The sequence below is a fragment of the Bombus terrestris genome, chromosome 5 (genome assembly GCF_910591885.1).
Source record: "Bombus terrestris chromosome 5, iyBomTerr1.2, whole genome shotgun sequence".
Classification (NCBI taxonomy): Eukaryota; Metazoa; Arthropoda; class Insecta; order Hymenoptera; family Apidae; genus Bombus; species Bombus terrestris.
In genome coordinates, this window is record NC_063273.1 from 10678957 (window position 1) to 10705715 (window position 26759).

Sequence of the window (26759 nt, forward strand, 5' to 3'; positions counted from 1 at the left end):
TTACAGTTACATTATATTATACAATTGCATAATATAACATAATTAGAATCTCTCGTTCCTCTATTTCCATTTCGTCGATTCATCATTTCTCCATTTCTACTTCAAAGAACAAAATCGCAAAGATACTACCGAGCAAGACAACGGACACGCAATACGCAAGAAGCATAGATCGCAAATGATCGAGTCATCGTAATTCACGAGTGTTAACCGCCTCCGTCCCGTTATGCCATTCTCGATGTGCATTCTTCCCTCGCGATCTCGGCGGCGAGGTTTTGCCACGATCGCTCATCACGTGATATTAATTAGCCTTGCAGCAGCATGCTGTAAGGATGAAGAGGGCCTGGAGGAGAATCGGAAGAGGAGGACGAGAAAAACTGCGAAATGCGCGAAGAAACGAGGAGATGGTGTTATTTATAAGCAGACAGGGACGAAACAGTCGGAAGCGACGCCCGATGATGCAGCCTCCGCCCTACGCTCGCTGCTTGCTCGAAACGCCTCTCGATCCTCTTCGCTCTTGCACGTTTTCCGGCGGCGTTCGACGCACACGCTGCCGTGTATACGCAAGCGTATTTGATGCATGCCCAAGATACGAGACGCGTACGCGCGTAAATGAGCGCCGTGTCGAGGCCCAGCGATTCATGCACGCTGATTTCCACTGTTTTTGTACATCCTTGTCCTTCTTCATTCCACTAAACGTAGCCTTCGCGACGAAACGTGATGTATGTGTTGTATTTTTGATATGTTTTAAGCATTGGTGGGAAATTTATGACGCGATAATGTTGTGGAAAAGCTGCGATGCGAGATATACATGACAAATGAATGTCAGGTTTTCGAAGAAATTTTATTCGCGAGTGTACTATAATGGGTTAGTGCAGTCGTCACTCGTTTTCATTTCGATTGCTTTTGAAAGATACTAATTTTTCGTTGTTCACATTTCCTGAATCCTCTTGCATAGTCATTTGCTTAAATAGTATGTATTGGTGAAGTGATAAGTTATGTGCGTATTGTGTGTTTCACACAACTTTACAAATTTGAGTCAAATAAGATTATCTGGTGACTTGTAGCTCGTAAAATTTATTTCTGGAGTTTCATTCGCTTTGTTACTAAACTTGTTATCGTTATGCAAGAGGCTGTATTGATACTAATAGCTCGTAGAATTTCAGTAGTAGTATTAGTTCTATTGTGTATGAGATCTCTGACAATTGAAAGACGGAGACTATTCAGTAGCCAATGGATCTATACACTTTTGATCTAGTGCATCGAACATTTAAATTCTATTTGAATTATTTTTATAGTCAGAATATACAACTCTGTAATATGATATAAGTACAGTTGTATGAAATGTAGGAGAATAAACGTGGTATTCAATGTTCTGAGAATTTTCATGCTTCCTTTGATGTAAGTCGTATCTGCTGATGATTTATAAGACACGTTTCTGCGTCTGACGAAGATTTTACCTTTGATAATTACCATACACTGTCGATTGATTTAATACGTGAAAATAGATAGGAATATGTTTTTGGTAAGCGGAGAGCTCGTTTCCGCGTCGATTGCGTCGTGTTCGGCAACTTTTGGCGGCCAGTGTACTCCTTCAATGCCAACTAATTTGCCCGAATTAAAGAGAACGAGACGGATCGCGAGACTTCAGAATTAGACACGCCGCTTGAAATAATTGAGGATTGGCTGTAATACTACATTTGTTAGAATTCTACATCTCCAAACTAATACATCCAAACTTTTCATTCCACATAAAATATGCATAATATTTCAAGTAATATATTAAGAACATAAGAATTCATTATTTCTGATTATACGGAAATAAGAAAAGGAAAACAGCAAGACAAGAAAGCTTCGAATTACTGGCACTATGTAGCAATCTAATTAAAAGCCATCTTGAGACCAAGCCGCAAATTAGCTAACGCGACAACGACGCCCATTAATCTGCGCCAATGAACCCCGTCATCCTCGACACCTATAAACCGCGCGATTTCTCGTCTGCCTGCTCAGTTTCGATCATACCAAGTCGCTCGCCAAGTCGTCCTCGTATTAATTGATCCTCGTTTAGGAAGAGAAAAAGCCAGAAACGAGCCAGACGGACGACACCAACGCCAATTATAAAAGAAAGAGACACCAAAAGAATTTATAAAGTTGCGTTGCATATGAATAAAGTCGATTCATGGAGTAGCTGTGAGAAACGATGAGATAGCTCGTTATCGAGTTGAAGTAGCTAATTAATGGTACGTGTTAGGATATCATTCAGAAGTATAAGTACTCGCTATACATTGTTGTAACATCGATGATACAAAATAATAATTGCAGTTTCTACTTAATCATTTCAAATCTCACGAAATAGAACTGAAATTAAGGTTGATATATTTTTGCGGATTTAGTATTATAATTATAATGGAATTATATATACCACTAATATGACTTAAGACATTATATATTTCTATATTACGCATTTTACTATTGCAACATTAACATTAGAACTATCGACAACTATGGAATTTGCAACCAAAAAGATCAAAATGGATGGTATCTATATAAACAAATACGCGACGCAATGCAAGAAACAAATCTTCGTTCATATTTTTTGTAAAAAATCGTTGCAATCCTTAAAAATAAATCTATAAAATATCTTCCAAAGATAACTTTATAATAAGTCTATAAAACAATTATAAAATTAGTAAAGCAATAAAACTTCCGTCAAAGTATATCGAACCTATGTTTCCTTCAAGTCACAATGAATTTATGAAATTTCTAATAGAAAATTAGAAACGACTACATGTTAATAGAAAAAAAACCAATGAATTCTAACAACATGTAAGGAGTTGACTGACGGAAGCGGAAGAAGAGCCAAGGACTTTGTACGACGACGAAAGGTGGAAAAGGGAAGGTCAGGCTCTGTGCTTCAACGGCCGATATTCAACGGAATTTCCAACTGGTCGAGAGGATCTACGACGTCGTAAATCTCGCGGTTGACGCGGCGCGGTCCGTTGTGATACTAAATAGAAATATGGATAAGCGGCGCGCGAGGCGAAAGAAGCGAAATAAATTACGCTCGCCGCGCGGCCTCCTCCTGTCGCGTCGTCGCCGCGCGACCACCGGAACGAGCCTCGATGATTTAATAATTGTAACCGATAAACGAGTCACCGGCCGTTGCTAATTGAATTGCGCCGCGATTCTACGTCAGCGAATCGATGAAGAGTTCCTCGATCCCTATTCGTCTGATTCTTTTCAACGTATCAATCGATCGTGATGTATTGAGAAAGAATATCGCCAATACCGATGGCTATTATTATAACTTATAATACTACTATAATTTATAAGTATTCGGGCATTTTGATCAATTTCTATTAACAAAGAGTACAAATTGAAAGTATCTAATTACTGATTAGAATACTATGCAAACTGCATACATTAATGTCGAGAGTGTTTTTATCAGTTTGCAAGTACCTTGTTAATCTAATCTGTAATTTACAATTAGGTTGGCAACTAAGTGATTGCGGATTTTGTCATTAGATGTTGTTGACCATAATTAAAGAATCCCAAGATAGAGATGATAACATGTAATTTAACTGGAAAGTTATAGACAGAACGAGTTACAGTAGGTTTGTTTTATATTATTAATCCAACGATCGTAAAATATTATATCGTGATAAGATTAATTTTGTTTAATTTGTGTATTAGCTTTTTAAACCAGACGAAACTACTTAGTTATTATAAAAGTTCTTTATCTCGGGGCTGTTTAATTTCTGAGTTACAGAACTGATAAAAAAAAGATTCTTTGAAACTGATAGAAAGACCACCGCTGTTAATTTAAAACGACTACATGTATAAACGAGTAGATTTCACATACCGTCCTATAACGTGTACGCTAAATCCATAATACGAATATCGATCTCATCAGAAGATAATGAGTATTACTATCAGTAATTAAATGATCCATATGGTTATACTACCTTTATCTAAAAACTATTACAAGCGATTACACAATGTTATTCTTGTTCGAGCTAGTAGACAAATTATTTTTCGTAGCGTAGCGTAACCGACAAGATCTTAACAGGTACGACGGTGTAATTTCAAGTAATAAAATACTATCTTCTAACAAACTTTTCATATCTTACCAAATAGACCAATAAATACATATTTCTACGAACGATTTGTTTCTTCCGTTGTATTCATAACTCTAAATTTGCATAAACATTCGCAATCTGATAATTATCTAATAAAGAATTAATATTTTAATATACCTAATATCATATTACCTATAATATAATAATATGATATATTATATTGTAATAATATTACCTAAAAAAGAATAATTTTAATATACCATTCTTGTAAAGTTTACAAGGTGATGTACCTTACGAAACGTGGGGGGAGAACATATACAGCAACTTGACACACTATCGAGCGGTTTATCGTAGAAAAATAGACGACAACGATTCTGTCCAAGAATATCCATAGACCAAACAATTCCGATAACATTGTTAAGCATTCAATATAAGGAAGAACCGATAGTCAGTTATCTCGAAGCGCAACCACGAGACGCGCTAACGACAAAGCGAATCACGTGACGGCGCACACTGCTGTCGAATCCTTTGCTTTCGTCTTTCGTCTATCTATATACGTGCACGAGCGGCGTCTCTAATGAATGGTCGTTAATTGTATCAATTATTAACGAGGGACATCGCGCGAACGCCGTGACGACTCTTATCGATGTCCAGTGATTTACGAGCCGAGCCTCCTTCTCTTCACTTCGTTCTGCTTCTCCTCTCTCCTTCCGTTCGTCTCTATCGCGTATACGTTCGTCTTCTTCCGACATGTAAACGTTGATTCGACTCAACACTTGGCCGATTCGCGACCGCTTCATTATCGGTCGTGCCTCGTGTGCCCGACGTCGAAAATACCACGCGACGCCCTGCCACCGCCGACGTCGCCCCCTGCCGCACCCTTATTTCCTGGTAATTAATTTCCAACCACCGATCCCGGCCACTGTCACGTTCGCGTGTAACTTATTCATTGACCATTTGCCCCAACCGTCTTCTCGTTGTCCTCGTCTACTCCGTTTACTTCTCTGCCTGCGCGATTTTCTCATTTCTTCCTTCTACCTTTCTATTTATCTTTTCTGTTTTTGAGAATGTTTATTCCGTTGCGCGACGAATACCGCAAGGTATCAATGGAAAAGAGAGTTTACGACAATGGAATGCCCTATTTTGCAAAAGATTATGACATTCTTCCATCAGTGAATGTATATTTACAAATATTAGAAAGATTTTCAATGGATATTCGTCGAATATCTATAGATATGTTTAATATTTGTCGATATTTATTGACATTTAACGTTTCGCAGAAAAAACCTGGAAATTGGAATAGGAAGATCTTCGAAATAGAAAGAATCATGTAATATCAATCGATATTCGACGATTTTCGTTTAAAGTGTCTTTCTATTCCATATTTCCTTTCAGAAGCATTGACACGCAATTAAGAAGGAATTTGAAGGACTTTGTTTTCGGGGTTTGAGGAAATCGTTTAGAGGAACGTAAGAGGAGGCGTGAAACAGGAGCGATGGAGGAAACGATCGCCTCGAGGCCGACGAGGCACTTTCGGCTAAAACGACGGACTCCGTTTCCCTGGCTGTGTATACAGAAGGAAACTGTCGAAGAAGCTGCGGTACACGGTAGTCGAGAACGTTGTGCAAGCAAAGGACGGTTTATATATGATCCTCCGGCACGTTCGATGGGCCAACATACTCGACGCGACAATGTTTAAATATTGCTAAGCAGCGCGATACTTGCCATCGATAAACATACCGTGATGAAAACACACCCTGTCAATTCCATTCTGAACCAGTCTGTCGACAATGTGTCGATTCATTCGTCCTTGATTCGATGGAAATAAAATTTGGGGAATTGTTTGCGAAGGAATTCGATCCTAGATATGTTCCAGAAACAAAAATCTTCCAATTATCCGAAAGTTCGACGTTCGAGGTTAGTATTTTTGAATAGGTCGCTTCCCTTTTCCCAAAGAATCGTCCTTTGGCCTTTTCTCTTTCTTTCTTCCCTCGCGGACCACCCAGGCTAGGCGATAACTTCTTTCTTCCCTTTCCTTCATTTTTTTCCTTTTTCTCCCGTCTCTTCTGCTTTCTTCTCTTTTGGCTGCAGCTCTCTCGCGGTGGCAAGAGAGACCTTTCCCCGTCCTCCACGGATCTCCTCGTGTTTCTTCCTGGCCGTGTCCCTATATATACCTACACCTCGCGGTCGTTCTTTCTGCGCTCGAGACTATGGACTGGATTAGGTTACGACGAGGCTGGGCTTGCCTCTCTTACTCCTTCGGCTGTGACGTTCCCGTCGACTCGTCGGGACTATAAATCTCCGGCTATTAAGACGGTAGTCCGCCGTTTTGATGGCCCGTGCCAGGACGCACTGTCATCTCAATATGTATTCTTCGTTATGCCCGCGAACACTGTGCCAAGGGTTGCACGCATCCAGTTCTGCGTTCAAACTTACTCGGTTTGCCGCTTTTCCCGGCGAATAATAATTTTTGATGGAATGGAATCGTTGGTCGTTGTTTTCAAACGAATTTCTCAGACATTTATAGATATTGATTTTAGAAACAGGCCTGTGTGTCGTGAAAAGTATCCACGTGGGATATCGCTAAAGACAATTTCTTAAGTTTAATGGAAGAACTTAAAACGATCACAATTAAAGAAACGGTTGTTAATTATCACAAGGACTCAAGAATCATAGCAGAATCAAGACGAACATGTTGCCAACAATGTTACCAGTCAGTTACATTTTTTTCATCATATATGTTTCAATTGTTACTAATTCTTGAATTATAATTGTTCTTAATTGATACATTTAAAAAGAGGAAACATATAGATAATATCCAATGACCTTTTATGGTACAATATGTAACGCGATATGTACCGTCGTGTATTGTATTAAGATCATTGCATCACGAACATCATTTACGAGATTTCTCATTCTAATGAAATAAGCGATCGTTTAATCGCCGTGAATACGAATGCTGAATATTTAACTGACGTTAGACGAATAGCTCATAGAAATGATAAATATCCCTGCATATAAATCTTCCTACCAGTAGATCAGTAATTTATATCTTTTCAAAGCCCGATTGTTAACATTTCCACGATAAATCTTTTAAACGTAACGCTATTAGAACATCGTCGAAACTCCCGGTGATTATTAACTTAGCGCGTTTTATATAGCATCTGTTTGTCGTTTCTTTCCGCTTTAAACGATAATAGAACGACACTTGCTTTCGCGACGCATCGCCATATTTGGCGAAACGAACAAAAACTGAGAATCGAGAGGGCCGGCTAGAAATTTATTCGGCGGCCGAACAGGAAACAACATCGTTAGGCGTCGTTTTTTCGTCGATTCCGCAAATTTTCAATTTTACATTCGTACAAATTAGACCATAGAGATACGGGCGGGAGGAACGAGCGCCGATCTGAGCCGGCAATTACGTTAATCGGCGCTTGATTTACGATAACCGACCGAGAATACGTGTAACGAGCACGCGTGGCTTCCTGTGCCACCGCCACCTGCGTTTTACGAAACATTTTCGAGGCTATTAACGTTCTAACAAGGTCTCGTCACTTGACCTCAACAGGGTCAAATTTTGTGAAAAATCCTATACCCTGAAAAGAAATTTCTTTCCAAAAAAAGTATCTGATTCGATATCGAGTGCGAACATATAAAATTTCAATATATTATTTCTTATTACTCTGAAACGCTACATTATTACGTTGTACAATAATTATACTTATTGAAATATAGAATGATAGAATTAAGCAACATCATGATAGAATAAAATCATACAATTTTATGTAGAACAGAATTCTATAACTCTAACATATTAATTTCTCATTTGCACAATTCTGCATAGGGAAATGAGGTTACGTAAGATTCTTCATAAAATTTGCAGAGAACGTATAGCTCTCCCGACGAGCAGCAGTGCCTGGCGTCGTTCTCGAAAGAAAAACGCGTCAGCGCATCCATTTGCATGCGATCGAGGCCGTGGAATTCCTGGCGCATTTTTCACAGCGATTCGCAACAGGCGTCGATCGTGCCTCGTGAACCTATTTTTCAACGTCACCTGCGCCAAGGTAAACAACTCACGCAGAAACACGGAGAATCGGCCAGCTCCCGCTTATCGGTCATTATCGAACCGTCTCGTGCACGATCAACCGCAGTTTAATCGATATAACCGCGCGAAATAATTTTGTATTCAGATATTTCCCTCGATATCGTTGCCATTTCCGTTTCATTGCTACTTAACCGTTTAAAAATCATTAAAACACACAGTTTCGTTTAATAACATGTAAAGCATGTTTGAAGTTACTCGTGATAAGTGCAAGCATGGCTAAAACGACTTTGCAAAGTGCTTCTGTCATCTGTACTGTTTGCTTCGTAGTTTCTCTTTTCGTATTTTTTCTTCCTCTTTTTCCTTTTTTTTTTTTTTAAGCCACCTATCAGATTGTTTTATAGGAAGTCCTCTAATAGCTGCTATTACGCTTTATCTTGCCAGTTCGCTCTGTTGTCTCAATTGTCCGTTGCTTCTCGACGCTTCTCTTCTCCATAATAATACCCGCGTTTCCGCGATACCATCGGGAGTTTGTAATTTTCTACGACTTTATTTTCCCTCTCGCGTTTGCATGTTTAGCGCGCCACTCCATTAATGAGCGAACGAATGAACCAATAAATCTTGTAGCTTTATAAAGTAACTTCCGTCCACTATCATGCCATATTCGTAAACCTACAAATGACCGTGTACATTTTAGACTGCTTTCCACTATTCGTTATACATACGTTACACCGATTTGTATCCAACGATGTGCATAAATAAAATATAACGGGACAGATGAAAAGTCACGCCGCCGGATAGATGGTGCAAAGTTTCCAGGCAAAAATTGTCAGCCATCGGAGAGCAAATATTTCGATAATTTAGACGGGGACACATCTTGCGTCACACAAAGTTGCGAGAAAGTGCCCTGTCCTCGTCGCCAGGAAGACCGGTATAATGGACCACCAGCGTGGCAGCGCGTTCGCCAGTTCCTCTGTTACGTTATACTTTACACATGCTTCTCTGCTCCCCACCCCTTGGAGAACGCTTCTTTAACTCCCGACTCGTCCAACAGAATCTCCACGAGGCACACCTCCTACGAGCTCGCGGACAGCTTTTTATTTCTAATTCGCGAACCGGCCTCCAAAAGAAACCAGACGACGCACGAACGAAGCGGTGCATCGCTGGCAGAACGACAGTGGCGTGGGCGTAAAGAGTTTCGGCGCAGCCAGCTGCTCCGAAAGTTGCCCGAAATCGACATGAAACTCTTCGAAACAACGTGGAGTCTTCATTCGTTTTTTATTCATAGTATTTACAGCAGATTCGAAGCTTAATCTAAAAATCATCGCGATAATTAACTGATATTTAGAGTGTAAATCTTAGAAAGCAATTTATTGTTTACTTTATTCAATTTCTATTTCATTTCTATTTCATACATTTCTATTTCAATAATGAAAATATTTCCCCGGTATATGCTTAACACTTTTGCGTACAAAAATGAGAAAAATTTTCTATGTAAATGACGTCAACAAATAATGTAAGATGATTTACTTAAGTATTCAGCCATTTGTTAAGATTTCCAAACAGTTCATGAAATTTTCTACAAAAAGAAAATGAGTAAATATAGATATCTAAGAAAATGATACTGGCAAAGCAAGAAACGAGTCATTCAATTACTCAATTATGTTTGTCACATGAATATATAAGAAAGTCAATAAACAACCTTCTACATCGTTCGGGACAAAATCGCCTTTAGACACGAAAATTCCGTGTACGTGCTACGAGTTAGCCACCCAACGATTTCGATTTTCCAATCATACATATAATCAAACACGCAACCAGGGCCAACGTCGTTGTCTCCAAGACGGGCAATTATTCGCGCAGAACCTGGTTCGAATAACAAGCTGCGCATCGCGTACCTTCGAGATCCGTGTAACTACCGTTCTGTCACGTAGCTCGTTACCAGCGTCGCTCATTAGATCTGAGGAAGCATTCGGGCACGCGATCGACCATGTAAATCATCGTTCGTTCGAAACGATCAACTCTTTACCTAGCATGAGAAGAAATACGATAACATAAAAAGCAAGAAACATTTCCTAATTTCGATTGGTGAAATTTATGGGAAATTTATGATGAATTTTTTCCTTGATTTTTGGATAGTGTGAAAAGTGTGATGGAATGAAGGAGTGAAGAGTGAAGAAATTTGCAGCGATTCCACGGTGAAGACGAATCACGTGTGTTAGAGTTCAGACGATCGACCCAACTTTTAGTGTTAGCTTCGATTGATGAAATTTAGCAACATTTTATAAAGGTTTACGTTTATAATAATTACATTTAATATTTATATTCACAGAAATTTATAGAAATAAATCTTTGAATAATAAGAAAAATGGATGGTGAGAGAGTAACGAACGAGAAACTTCGCGATGACTGCACAATGAAGGCGACAAACGTGTTACGCATGATGATCGAGCGACCGATACAACGATTTTCCTATTATATAATTTCTCCTGATCCACGATTCACAAATTACAATAAAATTCATTAAATGTTGGATAAAGTGCAAAGTGAATGATATCGAGAGAATGAAAAGCGAAGAAACTCGCGATGATTCCGTTTTGAAGGAGACACACGCGCTTTGCGATCGTGAGACCGATGAAAAAGAGACGGAAAGATTTCGTTCTCCTGATCCTTGCGGCACAGCTTCGGGTATCCTTGGCTTCCCGGGTACCGTTACCATGCCGCTTCTCTTCTTGTACCGGCTCTCGGAGAGCAGGAGCGCGTTTTGTCGCTTTTATTGGGCTCGCTTCGACGCAAGGTTGCAACCGCCTGCGACCGTAGCGTCGCGTCGTCGCCGATGTGTCCAGCGTGCGCAGTTTATTCATGGAAATGGAGCAGATACGAAACAAAACGAGAGGGTATAGTTTTACTTGCCGATGAAAAAGAGGCTTCTAATGTTTCCTCGCCTGAACTTTCTTCTCTTCCGTGTCCCTTTCTTCCGACACCCGAAGAAGTAGATAATGGGAGGTAAATAAACAAATTAATCGTTTTACCCTTCCTTTTTTGATCTTCTCCTTTGAGAAGGATTTATAGAGCACGATTTGGTGCAGTTCTAGAAACGTAAAAGTGTAAGAAATATTGTCGAATTTGTAAATGTAGGATTAATTTTATTTACAATTTTGTGAAAAAAGTAATAAAGAAAATATCGAGAGATTGAGCTCAGACTCCAGACAGGTTCCGAGACAGTTTATAAATAATCAACGTCGAACTGATCATTCCTCGTACATGTTTTCGAAGCAAGAAAGAATTCTTGCGAACGTGGAAGTTATTCGAATCTATTACCAACAATTTCCACTCATTAACATAGGAATGGCTAATACATTTGAAGAAACTTCGTCTAGTCACTAACTTCGATATTCTCGTTTTTTCAAGAGATCTTTTTCTCTGTGCGTACTGTACTCTCTTATTTTGTAAGGCCAAACGTTCCTAAGTAAACGTCCAGAAATACAGCATCGAATTGAATCTTGGCAACGTGCAGGTAAGAGAATATCTCGTAAGAAAAAATCGCGTATTTCGCGTGTAATATTAACAGTGGCTCGGCGAACGAGAGGTCAATTAATAAATATTTGATCGACACAAATTTATGTGTAACAAATTGATAGACGGTATGCCAGGGCACGCATGAATAAAATATCCCTGCCGGAAATCATCGGTTCTCGTTAAACATGTCAAGGAATAATTCCAGGCATATTAAATGCATTCCAATTGAAAATCTGCCGCCTTCTTTTTCGCGCCATTACGCGCCCTCTTTTCACACATCGATTCCACGACGTGTAAGTACTCGCACGAACCTTTCGCATCCTCTTATTAATCGAACATCACAGATTATTACATGCTTGAGATCACCTCGTTAATCGACTTTCGTTTCCTCAATCTCTGCAATTTCACGCAATAATTCCACTTTCTGTTATTTTATTAAATGGTTTATCTCGATGAAAAAACGAAACTTCAGTTTTTCGATATATCAGTTACAAACACCGGGCCAGCTAATGAGAAATGTTTCATAGAACAGATGGTGGAATTGGAAACGGTCCAAAACTTGCGAAGAAATTTAACGTCGGATATGAAAATCATCAAGAAAGAAACGGAAAATGTAATTTCTGATATGACAGATGAGATACGAGAAAGAAAATAGATGTTTATATTTATATATCTTGGATCCTCGATTCTCATTAACACGCGATATTTTCTTTGTACTATCATAGTAAATATGCGTCGTGAGGATTAGTCAATCTTCTTGTTTTCCTCTGTCTACGTGTTATTACACTCGTACATCCTCTCGATTTATCCATTAATCATTGACGCTGCACTTCGTCTCATTTTTTCGTCTAACATCCATTCAAACGATACGCGTTTTTCCCGCCACGTAATTAGCTTCTTTGTGTACCTTGCCCGTGATAGACGTTGGCCGACCTATAGATACCACGATACTTCTCCATTTTGCAACGCGTCGGTAAAAACAGCCCTGCGACCGCTGTACAATTTCTGATGCCTCCTATGGGAAGAAAATAACGACTCGCCGAGAATTTATAGCTTCTTCCTCTTCGAGTTCGTTGTCGATAACCGTCTGGAGCGCACTAGAAGGACACCAATTCCACGCGGAAACGAACGACTTTAACCCATTCGAGGTCGCCCTCTCATTACAAGACGATCCTCGGCCAATATACTTTCAGGTTCCAATGACTTCGTTCGTGGATTACTCGTTCTTTGACTTTCACTTTTTAACGAACGTCAATTACGAATTTTATATAGCTCCTCCAATAATTTCGCTCTTGTATTTTACCCCTTTCGAGGTGAATTCGTTTTTGACGATGAATTCAATGATATAATAACACGAACTACAACACGCTCAAATTTAAGACAAGTATTTAAGATAATTTAAGAAAAGTAAATTAAAGAGTAGCTTCGTTTATACCAGAATTTTATATTCTTGTAGCGATGTCTCAATGATGCAGGAAAATTGTTTGAAATTCTGTAGTCGTTCCAAAGCGGTTAAATAGGAATCGAATATTTAAGATTCTTCTCAAACTATGTGCAATGTATCGTCGATTGTATTCGATAAGTCAAAACACAGGCGAGAAGCTACCAAGCTCGACTGGATCATTTTAATATCTCCGGTCTATTTGGAATTATATTTGGATTAGAGGGTAGAACAGCCATTAACTGCTCGTAACCGGATTTCTCATATTATGGTCAGTGATAATTTTTCATGTCAATGAAAGAACCAACAACTAATGAATATTGCCATAAGAAATGTACGGAAAATAATACTACTGAGTAATACTACTAAAAAAATATAGATAGATGATAGCGTAACTATCGTATGGCACTATTTTTATTGCAGTAAAAAGATTGTGTACGTCATTGGCGTGTTTTTTTTTTATGAGACGTAATAACGTAAAAACGTAATAATACTAAATCATTCTCAGCATATTTCCTATTTTCTGCTTCTAAAAATTCAAACATCTCCAAATTGTAGTTGTTCCATGTTTCAATCCGGACGGAAACGAAGCAAATCCAAAATCGTGCAAGTATTGGCGCATGTAAAAAGTGACTCCACATGAATCGATTCCCCCTCCGAAGAAGCAACATGGAGAACGTCGTCAACCGGTGGCTAACGTCCGAGCGAGTTAAGTATCCTCGTGGTAATAATTATTCTCGAAACGCGAGAGCGGCAATTAGCATCTCATTGGCTCATTTCTCGCTTATGCTAATGGGAGTATTATTTAAAGCGCGTGTGCGAGGGCAGATCCCTTCACAGAGGTCCTCTCACAAACGTTGCTCAAACTCTCGTATGCTTGCTTTGCTCTCTTCCGCGGTCGAAACAGCATAAGACCATTCCTCGTTTCATTTACGACGCCGTGGAAGATGTTTTGACCATCGTTTCCTCCGCCCACGACGCGAGATTTCGACCTCTAGCGCGACTCCACCGCGTTGCTTCGTCGTGAAGATCACGGAAACAGCGGGAAAAATTAGCCATGAATTTGAACATTTGAATGATGCATAGCAAAGATTTTGAAAGATTTTTTAAAAGTTATATCGAGGTGTGGAGAATTAATTCTTATCAGTTACGAGAAGACAACACGTGAGAAATATTTTTGTAAAGAGTAGAAATTAGTTGATTCTTTAAGAGCTAAGCGGAGAAGTTGCGTAAACGTAATATTATTATCAGAAAAGCAAGTTAAAAATTTGCCTCGAATTTCATAAAATTGTTAAAATAAGCAAGTCTTTAGAATTCCTGTTCATAGTCACTTTGTTAAAAAAAAAAAAGAGCAAAATTTAAGGCTGTAAATTGACTGAAGAAAAACTTGCAAGTATTACATTGGCACAACGTTAGGCCTTGGTGAGTTAAAATTCCCCTCAGCACGAGAGGTATTTGTCAAAAATCATTATAAACTGAGGGGTCTCTAACCATCGAAAAGCTTCCGATTTCCATCAAGATTGGCGAAAATAAGCCTACTAACACCCATCCAGATAACACGAAACAAGGGAGAGAGAAAGTACACGAAAGATAAGGTTCGATGGAATTAGAGGAACAGGAGGGGCGACTTAAAAAGAGAGTTTTCGAAGGCTACGCTGGATATTTTCGTGCCATCGGAACGCCTCAGATAAGATCCGCATGCCAGCTGGAAAACATGGATTCCAGCGGAACGAATGGAGAGCACGCTTTCTTCGTGGTCAAAGAATTCGCAGAGGGCGAACGTGGATTCTCGTTTTTAACCCCGAGGGAAACCCTTGACCTTCGTTGAATTGAGAGAAAGAGCTCGCTACACGCCTTACCTTGTCCGCCATTGTATATACGTGCCTCTTCCGGCGTGGAACAACTCCCCGACTCCGTTTTGCATGCCGTTGTCGAAGGTTAAAGGTAGAAAGAATGAAAGAAGAGGACTGCTCGACATTCGACGTACTCGCGATACAAGTATCGTTTGTCCTGTTCTGGGGCGTCATTCGCGTTCTAAAGACGAAGAAACAATCATACTGCCAAGACAGCTTACTGAACGAGAATTATTTTATTTTGATATCGAGGAACTTCAGGGAGGAAGAGTCCACAAGAAAAAATGATAATAAGGCAAAATATGTATGAGGTTTCAATTTTTATTTTTCGGAAGGACTTAATACCGTTAGGTTCTTTCGATCATTTTCGATTCACTGATATTTTTCTAATGAAATGTCTTTTTTAGAAAGACTTCATTTCATCACAAAGACTCTTTTTTTTAGTTTAAACAGAATATGAAAGAATTTTCATTGGTGCGACAGGTTTCTCATTTCAATTTTATGTTAACCATTTTTTTAAAACACCTTAAGCTCTTTTCGTTTGGAAAATTAATAATAAGATTGAAACAGAATTTTGTTTTCTTCGATTTACGAAATGAGTAAAAATACTTTATAAAATAGTCCAACTATTTGACTAGGAAATACGCCCGATGATTCTATCATTTCTCACAGATTAATAAGTCCATTTTTTTCAGAAATCTCCTCCAATTTCTTTACTGTGTGGTCCAACGAGACTTTCGAAATAAAGAATAATCCGAAACGATCGATTCAACCACAAATCGCACCACACGACTGAACGATTCTGAAGCTCGGAAACACTCAGGAACAGCGCAACAATTTCCTTTGTGTTGCACCGAGCTGAGCCCAGCTGAAGCGAGGCTCCTTTTCTACGCTTCCCGGGGCTTTCCTGGGGACCACCACAGCTGCGTCGAATTTTCTGCCATCTCGAGCCCTTTCGTGGCTGTTCCCTCGACCGTGTCACCACGTCGTTTCCAGGCGACCTTTCCAATCAACAGACTCAGGTCGTCGTCTCTCGCGTGTGTAGATCCGGACCTCTGTAACGGAGTACTCGTGGCGAAGCACTTTCCGTTCGGCGAAATAATCGCGGCAAAAACCGGGCTTCTGTCGATCGACGGCCATCTCTCGCGAGACAGAGCAGAGGGAAGAGAGGACCCGTGTGTCGGCGAGAAAGGGGAGGGAAGAAAAAAGGACCCCGAGAAAGGATGAAAAGAAGGGGAACGAGAGGAGGCGGGCAAAGGGCGCGGACAGCAAAAACCGCGGACGTTACGTGCCTGTTCTTTACGATAGAAGCTCATTGCTCGTAGATTGCGATTTGCCACGGGCTTAATGAAGCCACGCTACTGGCTTTTGCCGGCGAACGAGCTACGCCGATCCACGACTACGATTTTTCGATTCTCTTCGACCTTCCTGCACTTCTGGAATTTTTTATTGAATTCGATCCGTGGGTCTGTAATAGCGTTACTTTCGAAGAAATCAAAGAGGCAATGGTTATTTTTTGGGAAAATTCCACGACCGGGAAGATAGAGGAACGGTGTGCATGGTGATGAAAGATATACGAGATTTGAAAATGATTTGGGCGACGATTTAGTGATTGATAATTAAACTGGTTTGTTATGATTGGGGTTTCTTGTACGAAACGCTTTGAATTATTGCATTTGTAATAACAGGTGTAATAATGGCGTAACTGGAGCAATAATGTGTCCGTGGAGAGAAACTTGAGCGCCCAAAAGGGAATAGAAAAGTGATCTCAAAGAACCGTGTTAACTATCGCTTCATTCTTTCATTAAATTCGGCTGGAAATTACAAATTTGAAATTTTAATTCAATTTCAAACTACATATCTTCTTCCTAACATTTCTTTCATAAATAATAAACTTCGCCAAACCATGTGTTCAATGAACATATCAAAGAATCTACGTGAAAAGAAGACAGTACTGCATAAAACCTAAAAGGGACTTTATACGTCCGTTGAATGCAATAATATGTACTCGAGTTACCAAATATGGAGGTAAAAAACATTCGAAAACACGTAATAACAGTTAATTCCAACGCGTCACTGCGAAATCATCGAAGCGTCCAGTCTCATTTCCTTTTAAAATTTAGATGAAACGCGTGTCTGCCTGTTTCATGCTTACATTTATTTAATATCACGGATGCATAATTTGACGCGGTTCTTTCGATGATACGAAATTATAGAGGCACACAGCTCCATCGGTAACTATAGTAAAATATATCTTGCTCGTTTTTTCCTCTCGCGTGCTTTTCCCGTCCTTTTTCACGCGGTTCTCAGTTTTCCCTCCTATTTTTTATTTTTGTTCCATTCTGTTTCGATTTTTTTTCGTATTTTTCTTTTTTTTTTTTTTTTTTTGTTTGATTTCGTTCGTTTTCTGTTTCAGCAGATCGAGACCGAGCGACAGTTGTGACAACAGCGGCGCGAGATGCGAGTCGGTACACCTTGCGTGGATGTTTGCGCGCGGACCGATGCCGTCCTGACAGCTCAGATAACGGGCGTGACATTTTGAAAAATTGAGGCCAACGATGCGAACAACGTCAACGAAATGCATCCTCGTCGTCCGTTTTCCTTCTCCCCCTTTTTTCCACCGCTGCACCACCACGAGCGTTGGCTCCGCTAAAAAAACAGGAAAAAATGCAACAAAACAGAACAACAAAAAAAGAGAGCCAACGTGAAACAACGTACACCGGTTCACCATTAACACGCTCGATATATCCAATTTTGAATTACGAGCGAATATTCGAAAACGCGCGACACCTTTTTCCGAGCAGACGACGCGCCTCTATAAGGCCTTCACTTCGTTGAATGAACTTTATGATGAAATATCGTAGTGGCGATTCGGTGTCGCTCTTTCAAGGATGGTTAGAAATCAGATCTGGAAGCGAATATAGCCATAAATGTCTAATACGCTACTTTTCTTTGGACCTCAACTTTTTTACGTTCTCGACAATGCATTTTATATGGTTTTATCGAAGCATACGAGCGAAGTAATCGACATATCTATGTTTGTTTTCGTATGCAACGTCAAAAGACATAAGCATTCTGAAAACATCGAACGTAAGAAGCGTGTGTAAATTTTATTATCGAACAATATTCTGTTGTATTAATAAGAATTCATGTGCGGCCGTATATACGCGAAAATTGAAAGAAAAGAAAACTAAGTGACCAGAACAGGGACAGCGCTGTCTGGAAGAAGGAATCCATAATGGCAGGTCGACGTTGAGTTTGTCCGAGCATCGATGGGCCTCATACACGTCCTCGACCAGCAAGGAATACATCCGAGATATTTAAAAAGGCCACTATCCGTTATCTCGATCGGAGAACGCGAAGGGTCGTTTGAAATATTTCTTCCTCCGGTGTTTCGAAGGTCTGCCATTCGAATGGCTGCCGGCCAGCGCACGAGAAAACAAAGGCGCACCAGCAACGTGTCCTCGTGTCTCGTTTCTTTTTTAATTATCACCCTTCCCTGGCTTCACACGCGTTTTGCTTTACGAGCTGTTCATACTGAATTTTCCATAAGTCTCGTAAGTTATGAACTTCATAGGGAGTAATAACAATAACTCTGCACGGCCAGGATGTTTCTTTCTACAGCAATGTAAAAAGACTAATTTACTCTCAGTTCGTAGAAGGGGAAGTAATTTTCAAATTTCTGACGAATCAACTCCCTTTTTTTCAATTATCAGATATCCAAGTTACGACCTAGTTACAAGCTGAGTTTACGGAAGCTTCGTAGCAACGTCCGGTTTGATTTTTCCAGCAATTTGTTTTCCCCTCCTTTAATTTCCATCGACGATTAAATGTTTCCCGTATATAAGGCGGCGATCTTTTCCATCGTCATTCTTCAAAAGGAACGCGCCGGGTGGCCAGTAGCGATCGTCAGATAAAACAGAACGATTAACCTTTGAATGAGTCCAGCGTACGGAACGAAATAAAGAAACATCAACGATAAAGAAAGAAAACGTCTATCGGTAAGGAAATTGTCATTTGTGGCTAGTGGAAAAATCTGTATCGCCGTGAACGATAAAAAAATTATATATGTATATATATGTACACGAATGTACTCACCAGCGAATCGACCTCCGGATCCGCAATGTAGTAGGGTTTCTCTTGTCTGATCTGTAACACATAAGCACACACGTAAAAATCTTTAACAATTAGGTTCTGTGGTAATTGCTGTATTAAAACTATAGAGACGATCGTATCTCGCCCAGTTGTATATGCGTACACGCGCGTTCCTTTATCTTGTACGTCCTGGTTCTCCTTCTCTTAGATCGATCCTTCGTTCCATATCCCTTTTTTACCATCATTTTATTCTATTCCCGTGCATGTCGCGGCTGGCCATGGGATTCGCTGTTCCAGCCTAGTGTCTCTCTCTCTCCCTCTCTAACTCTCTCTCTCTCTTTCTCTCTAAGTGATTTCCTCCGTGTGCTTTCTCTTAATTGGACCCCTACAGTTCAATATAGAAACGGAAACGCGTCGGCGAACGCGATGGAATTCTCTGAAGCGCGCGAGAGAATAGTTCCGACCATCAGGGATGCGTAAAAGAGGGGAAACGGTGAAAAACGAGAGAGAAACGAGACGAGGAGATTCTCAAGCATTTTCATGGCGCCGCATAGTGCCGATCAGAATGGAAACAGAATGCACGGGGGAGAGAGCTCGATGCCCGAGACCGCTCGATGCTCGGGGCCCGCTCTTAATTGGACCCACGGTGTTCTTACTGAAAGGAAACGAGCCGGGATCCAAGGGAAAAAAGAAGAAACAAGACGAACGACAAATCTTGATGGAAGTACCGGTTAATCTCGTGGAATCCACCGACGGACCGCGGCAGATTATGCTCTCTCGACACCGAACCGCGCCATCTGATTAGATCGCTCGTCCCCGATTCTCGGATGAATATCGTTAACATTCTTCTACCACGGTGCTCGATATTGTTTCTCTGATCGGTATATCGAAAGAGGATACCCAATGAAGTTTCATAATCAGTTCCCGCGGTTTTCTATGGGAGAAAGGAATTAAGAGGGTCGAAAATTGCTCCATGACGTGGAAGAACATTAACTTTTCTTAATTTTCTCTGATATAGGTTCGACGTTTAACCTTCGTCCATTTCTTGTTTCAATTTAACGTTGCTTCGTTAATGACGCGTGATGCGGACGAACTTATTGCTCGAATGTGTAAATTTGATAAAAAAATTTGATTGGATTTTCGTCATATCGACTTTTTCTCGTCGCCAATTTGACATCGAAGGACGAATCAATTTGGAACTATACATGATGGATGAAGAAAACGGCTATTAGAAGTGCTTGAAGAATTTTAATAATCGCATTAAAGCGTAATGAACAGGTTATAGTTTCCTAAAACGCCACACATAATTCTTAAATTCCCCGTCGAAATTCATCTCTCTGTGTTTCCTATTGCATAACAATTTATAAAATCGTATCTTCGGCAAATAAAAAATTTCCCTCGAATAATTCAGATATACAGAGTCCAGCAACCGAAAGGGGGAATCCAGGTGAAAAAAAGGGGTCGAACGTTAAAATCGAATTACCGGTCGACGACGAAGCTCGACGTACGAAACGCAATCGCGAGAATTCTGGGAACGGGTTCGAGAAGCGTATTCATGAGTCTGAATTCTGAATGGGAGTTCCTCTCGCATTGGGTGTATGGATAATGAAGGCGTCTCGTACGCTTCACAAAAATACTGTCAACTGTTCGTAGTGGGGAAACTAGTTCTTGCAGAGTCCTGTCACTGTAGTTTTTCGGCGATCCCCAAGCGGCAAACTAAACGCCCGTTCAGGTAGCCACGACGATTACAAATTGTAAGCAGTTTCGTCTCCTATCTCTCTTTCTCTCTCCCATCCTTTCGAATTTCGTTCCTTATTATCAGCTATTCGACCACTGGTCACGAATAAACGTATAATTTATCGTCCTACCGTAGAATTTTACGTGGAACATGTAAGAAATAGAGATAGTATTGAGGTTAATCGTTTCGGTATAAAGATAAAGTAAAATCTACATGAAAGTTTGCGCCTTCTATCGTGAATGATTGAGACGACTGTATCACGGCGATTAGAGGTAGAGGGGCTGCGAGTGACAGCTAATTGAGTCCATGCATACATATGTATAAAGCAATACGAAAGCTATTAATGTGACGTTGTTTGCCGTTAAATATCCGAGATCGTCCATATTTATCACACGCCAACTCGTGAATGAAACGAAGACACATCCGACTTCGACGAAGGCGCCGTTGAGGTAAACTTTCTCTAACCACGTGAAAATTTCGACGGGGAAGCAAAATGTTACCGTTAAAAATATGAACGAAGTATATCTGAACACCTTCGTTTTTCTTTTCTTCGCTGTAGACAACAGGGAAAAGACGGACAGCCTGCTGGTGAAAAATAATAAATATAGAATACGTCAGAGAGAAATTCCGTAGAGCCTATACATTTCCATCGACCACGAGATAAAAATATGTATTGCGCGATAATATTTAGAAAATGTTCTCGCTCCGGCACGTCTATTTAGGACTAGCTGGTATGCACGTAGCCATTCGTGGTGTACGACGATCCCGTCGAGAGATATACGAAGCAGCTGCTCATCCGCCTGGCTGTTACTTCTGTTTCCTTGGCCATCGTTTTAGAGCCACCAAAAACGTACCTTCCTTCTATCCCAAGCTTCCATCTTCGACCATGAAACGCGAATGACAGGAATTTTGGAACGATTTGTCGAGTCATTTGTAAGAATTTGTCGGTATTCTACTAAAATCAACGAGAAATTAAAATAAAATGGCTGTGTCGGAAAAATAGTCTTTGAGCTCCGAAACCGGTAGTCTTTAACTGTCTTCACATGGTAAAACAAATTGCACTCTAGGTAAACTTCACGAGACCTTTGTACCTTACCTGAAACATGCGATGAAAATAACAAACATATCATGTTCCAAAGTGTCTAGGCAAAAGGTACGTTGCCGCAATAAAGCAATGGGCAAAGGCCTGTCGAACCTGACTGGACGAGAAGATATATCCTAACTTCCTAAACCTAAACTTCAATCCTTGTTAACTTTCCCCGGAGGCCTTGATTCTGATGGTCACCCTTCTTAGTTTTACCTGGCGGTCGTAAAAAAATTTAAAATTGTTCAACTTATTATTTGAACGAGTGTCAATTCGAAACGGAATTGAAGTTACTCTGACGAACACGACACAGGAGACTGTAGAAGGAAACAAACTATTTTGTCATGGACGTTATGATTAATTAATTGCCATTGTGATATAGAAGATAAAATGCTGTTCTAAATTTATTAAAGTGTCTAAATTTATTAAAGTTATTATAGAATTGTCTACTATTTAAATTGATCGTTGTAAAATTCCATTTGCCTTGGTCAACGTAGTTATAAAATTGTGTGTATTTAAAATAGACCATAGGATAATCGATTGGTTTTCGAACGAAACGATAACAACTGAGCGATTAGTAAAGATAACAGAGGGGAGCCAGGTAAGTGCAAAACATATGTAGTAATATGTAACAGCCTTAAATACCGTTTGTGGTTGAATAACGAAGAAAATAATTATTCGACAATAAAATGGAAGAATAATACGAAAACCAATGAGAAGTATTGCACTAAGCATTGAGCTTGAAAAATCTTACACAGCTTTTGCGGGTGAGGTGCGTTTGGTTAATTACCTTCGAATCGATCAGCACGCCGCGCCGTTCACAAAGTATCGATAAGCCAGGAACGGAACCTGCGATCGTTCAACGCTCTGGAATTCTGCGTAATCGCGTTTAATTGCATCGTTTTATAAGCGGCCAATAAAGCGAGCAATAAAGCGCGAGTCTATTAAATTTTTCCATTCCACAAAATGAGAGAGAGACAGAAGGATTCGTAAAATCGTATGATTACTGTTGAACAAACGAACCGACCTTCGCATGGAAAGACCGGTAGCGTAGATAACTCGATGATGCATCATCGATCTTTGGAAGCAACGATCACGCCTCTGGCTGCGCGACAAAAGAGATGTCGCGGATGCCGTTATCGCGATTATGATAATCCGGCTTTGCGCTTGTTTACACTACCCCTCGTGCTCGGGGCAGAGGGAATGAAGCGTCCTCGAATGCTACACGTCATCAATGCGGTTATCGAGACGCCGATCGCTAAAAATTATATGCGTAAACAATTCGTTGATTGGTTCCTAATTGACTTAAGCCTGATAAACCCTTCGAAAATTCTTTAACCATACAGACTGCATGATTCTATGTAAATGCCTATAAATGCTTCCACCAGAGGAAAAGAAAAGAGGCAAATATATAAATTCCTGGAAAACGGTGTCCGCGCCTTCGGGACGGGAAAGCAGGTAGCGTGCGCGGCGAACGTGCCTGTTTTGTGGTCGCATTAGTCAAGCCGTTTAAGCGCGGGGGCTAACGTTTTACAAGGGTTTAATGTCCCTGGAGGTGAAATCTAATTGCAACAATAAATCACAACGGATTCTTATGTGGCACTTTTCCGTACGTCTCCTTTCTATACCGTTACTGCCTTTGCGTCAATGCAGTGACGTTGTACTGACGTTGCAGATCACCACAGTTCGAGTGTCTGAAAGAGTAGTGACGTATGCGTTTCAGATAGTGTGACTACTTCGTGACGTGGCTTAAACTTTAAGTCGTTGCCACAGGCCACGCGAATATATCCCCTTTTTGGTGCTAAGGCGAAGAATTTCATCGAACGAGTTTTTTCGGCCGCGGAATAAAAGAGCGTCGATGCTCCCTTGGACGCGCGATTAATTTGGGCGCGACGAAGCGCAACACGTCGCAACGGGATGCCGACGAAAGCGAAATTTTCACAGCGGAGTGCCCACGGTGGGCACGAAAACTGGGACAGGCGATCCATCTGGTAAAAAAGGGCACAACAATGCGCGTAACGTGGCGCAGCGGGACGCTCCTGCGGTGCGCGCTGCTACGTCGCAGGCAGCCACCAGCCTGGGCTGAACGCGGAGAGGCCAAAACCGAATAGCTCGGAGGCAACGCGAGCGCAAAAAGGGAGCGCACGGACCACGGGGAACTGGGTTGCGTGTGGAATGTATCGGGGCCCCATAGGGCACGCACGATGCGTGGACCGCGCGGGATAATGCCAGGCCCCATTGAATAGATCAATTTACAATGGCAGAAAATGAGCAGCGCTCTCTCCACCGGCTGCGGAGCACCCCTTCTCTCTGCCCCCTCCAACGTGCTGTGCTCTCACCACGGTTCGTCGCTTCTCACGACTTGGCGGCGGCGGTGGTCGTGCCGCGACTGAGACTGCGCATGCGCCGACCGCCACCGCTGAGCTACGACGCATGCGCCCGTTCCTGTGCCGCGCACGCAACGAAAACGAAACGCGGACGAATAATCCCGTGTACGCGAGGCGCGCGCGGCCCTTTTGTCGCGCGCACCGGCCCTCTACTATATCTCTCTCCGTCCAAGTATCGACGGAGTGTAAAAGGGCTCGAACGACACGCCTCGAAAACCACCGCAAGAGGATTGTCACCTGCTTATCTTTTCACGTGTACCGCCGGTGTGCGTGTACATAATCTCACCTCCCTGACCCCTCCACCTCTGACATTATAAAACGACCTGCCTAGACATCGGCGACGACAGATCGATGGCAAGTAAAGAACGAATGGGCGAGGCGGCGCGGATTTCGCTATAATCGCCGGTGTAATCTTCCCGTCGACGACCATAGACTGGCAAAATGAATTTAACTCTCAGTATCGTGCTTACGAGCAACCAAGAAGAAATGAGAAGATGAATGTACAAAAAATTTCATAACGACCGTGTTGACTCGATATCAAAATTCATTATCTGTACTGGGAAGAAATGGGGGAACACGATCGCGACAACATGGTAACCGGCTGTCCCCCTCGACAATTTGTTTATCCGCTCTGTGGGGACCGCGGCGTAATCTCTGAATTAGCGGGACACGTCCCACGAGCGAGGGCATACACTGTGACACCACTTCCTCGTTTCGAAAGTTTTTCACGGCATCGCGCAATCTTCTTCATCTTCTCGAGAAGATAGTGACAGAGGCGCGCGAGGCATAACGACGTCTCTTCGCGACGTTGCCTGCTTCCAACGGACAGAAAGGGAAATTAATTGCGTCGATAGCACGGTTGAAATACGAGGTCCCTGCGTGAAAGAGCGTCACCGAGAAAAAGAGATACGTTTGCACGGCGTGGATCGCCACGGATAGGAAGGGAAACGAGCAAAAGGCGGCGCGCAATTTACTACACGCGGCACAACGACGGTTCGCAATACGCGACCGCGTTGGAAGAAACGCGACGGAGCCTTCGGCTATCCTTCTTTCAATATTTTTTTCCTTTTCTGTACTCCGCTCCCGCTCCGTCCCTCGTCCAACCGCGTAATACTATGCACCTTATTAAGATGCAAATGTCATGTCAATTTCGCAATCCTAACGGACTTCTTCGAGAATAGTACGCGCTGTTGTCTCGCTCGGTATAATGTCGACATGCCGCGGATAAATAATAGAACGGGCGAACGATTTAACGAGAATACTAGGCGATCGAGGATAAAGAAAAATCGCAGGCTTTCATAAACTCGGTCTTTAAAAAAAAAGGCGCGTACTTTGTTTTCAAATCACATACACGACGCCGAAACAATGACGCAGCATGGAATTAACGCGAAGAACCAAGCTCATTCCTTATCCTACCTTGCGGCCAGGTTTAACTCTTATCGTTATCTGTGCGTATCCGTGGCTCGAGTCCGTTGCTACCGTGTTACCGACGCTCTATATTTGAACGTTACGATCTATCAGCTGATTTTTCCATCTGTGACGCGCTCAATGAAATCGCACGTAACCCTTCGTACCCTCTCGAACGTTTAAAGCCATCGAGAACCGCGCTCGCACGGCGCTCGTCTGGAATAATTAGCCAGCCGTACCAGGCAAGAGAAACCGAGGAGCGTTTCGTCGAAGGCAGAAGTGCAATTTTATGCAAAGATAACCCACGAACAGCGTGGCTATCTAGCTCTACGATATACATAGGCGTCGATATCCCTCAATCTAAATGTGCTGCATTCGTTTGCATCGACTAAACGCGCAAAGAACCACCAAGGCAACATTTTTATCGTTCGTACTGTCGACTCGACTTAATCGCCTCCGCTTTGTTTTGCACCAGCGAACTATCCATGACTATTCCGTGTCTTTGCGAAACCGTTCTATCATTACCTATGAGAAACACCATCTTTTCCATTTCTTTGCTACGAATCTTCGTTTTTCTAAGCACGGGATAATTTATTCGGGACGACAAATCCATCGACATCCCAGAACGTATACCATCCAGATACAGTTACGGATGTATACGGTTGAACGTGCTTGAAGACCGATCTACGAACACCTTTCTCGTCGGCCTGGGCTAAGGAACGTGGATGGCGAAACGGTGTGTTTTTAAAAGGCCGAAATGATTTCGCGTATAGGTTCTCCGGTTACCTACGCGTGTGTCCTTGAGAGGACTCGCCTCAGGTGAGTTACCAGAGTGAGAAACGTCGACGAAGACAGAAATACCCAAGGGAGAAAAACTAGAAACGAAGAGTGAGAAAGCAGGAGGAAAGGAGCATGCCGCGCGAACAACGTGAATACGAGTCTTCTTCCGGTTGGTTGGCCGCGGCAAACCACGAAGAACGCGGCCCTGAACGATCTTTCGCTCGATGCTCGTCGTCGACTGGCTCGCTGGAATTCCTAAAAATAAGTCCCAACGATGAGAGCCAGCGCTGTTTCGGACCCTAAACATCCCACGGGTTACATCCATGGCCGCACAACG

The 26759-nt window shown here is 41.6% G+C and overlaps 1 protein-coding gene across 5 annotated transcripts in view; it reads right to left on the bottom strand.

The window, feature by feature from the left end:
* LOC100644518 (homeobox protein homothorax) overlaps positions 1–26759 on the bottom strand; it is a 500427-nt gene that overhangs the window by 448573 nt on the left and 25095 nt on the right. For all 5 annotated transcript variants that reach the window (XM_048406104.1, XM_048406103.1, XM_048406105.1 and 2 more), the window contains exon 4: positions 19030–19080. In XM_048406104.1, the coding sequence (XP_048262061.1) occupies positions 19030–19080 (51 nt within the window). The remainder of the gene's footprint in view (positions 1–19029; positions 19081–26759) is intronic.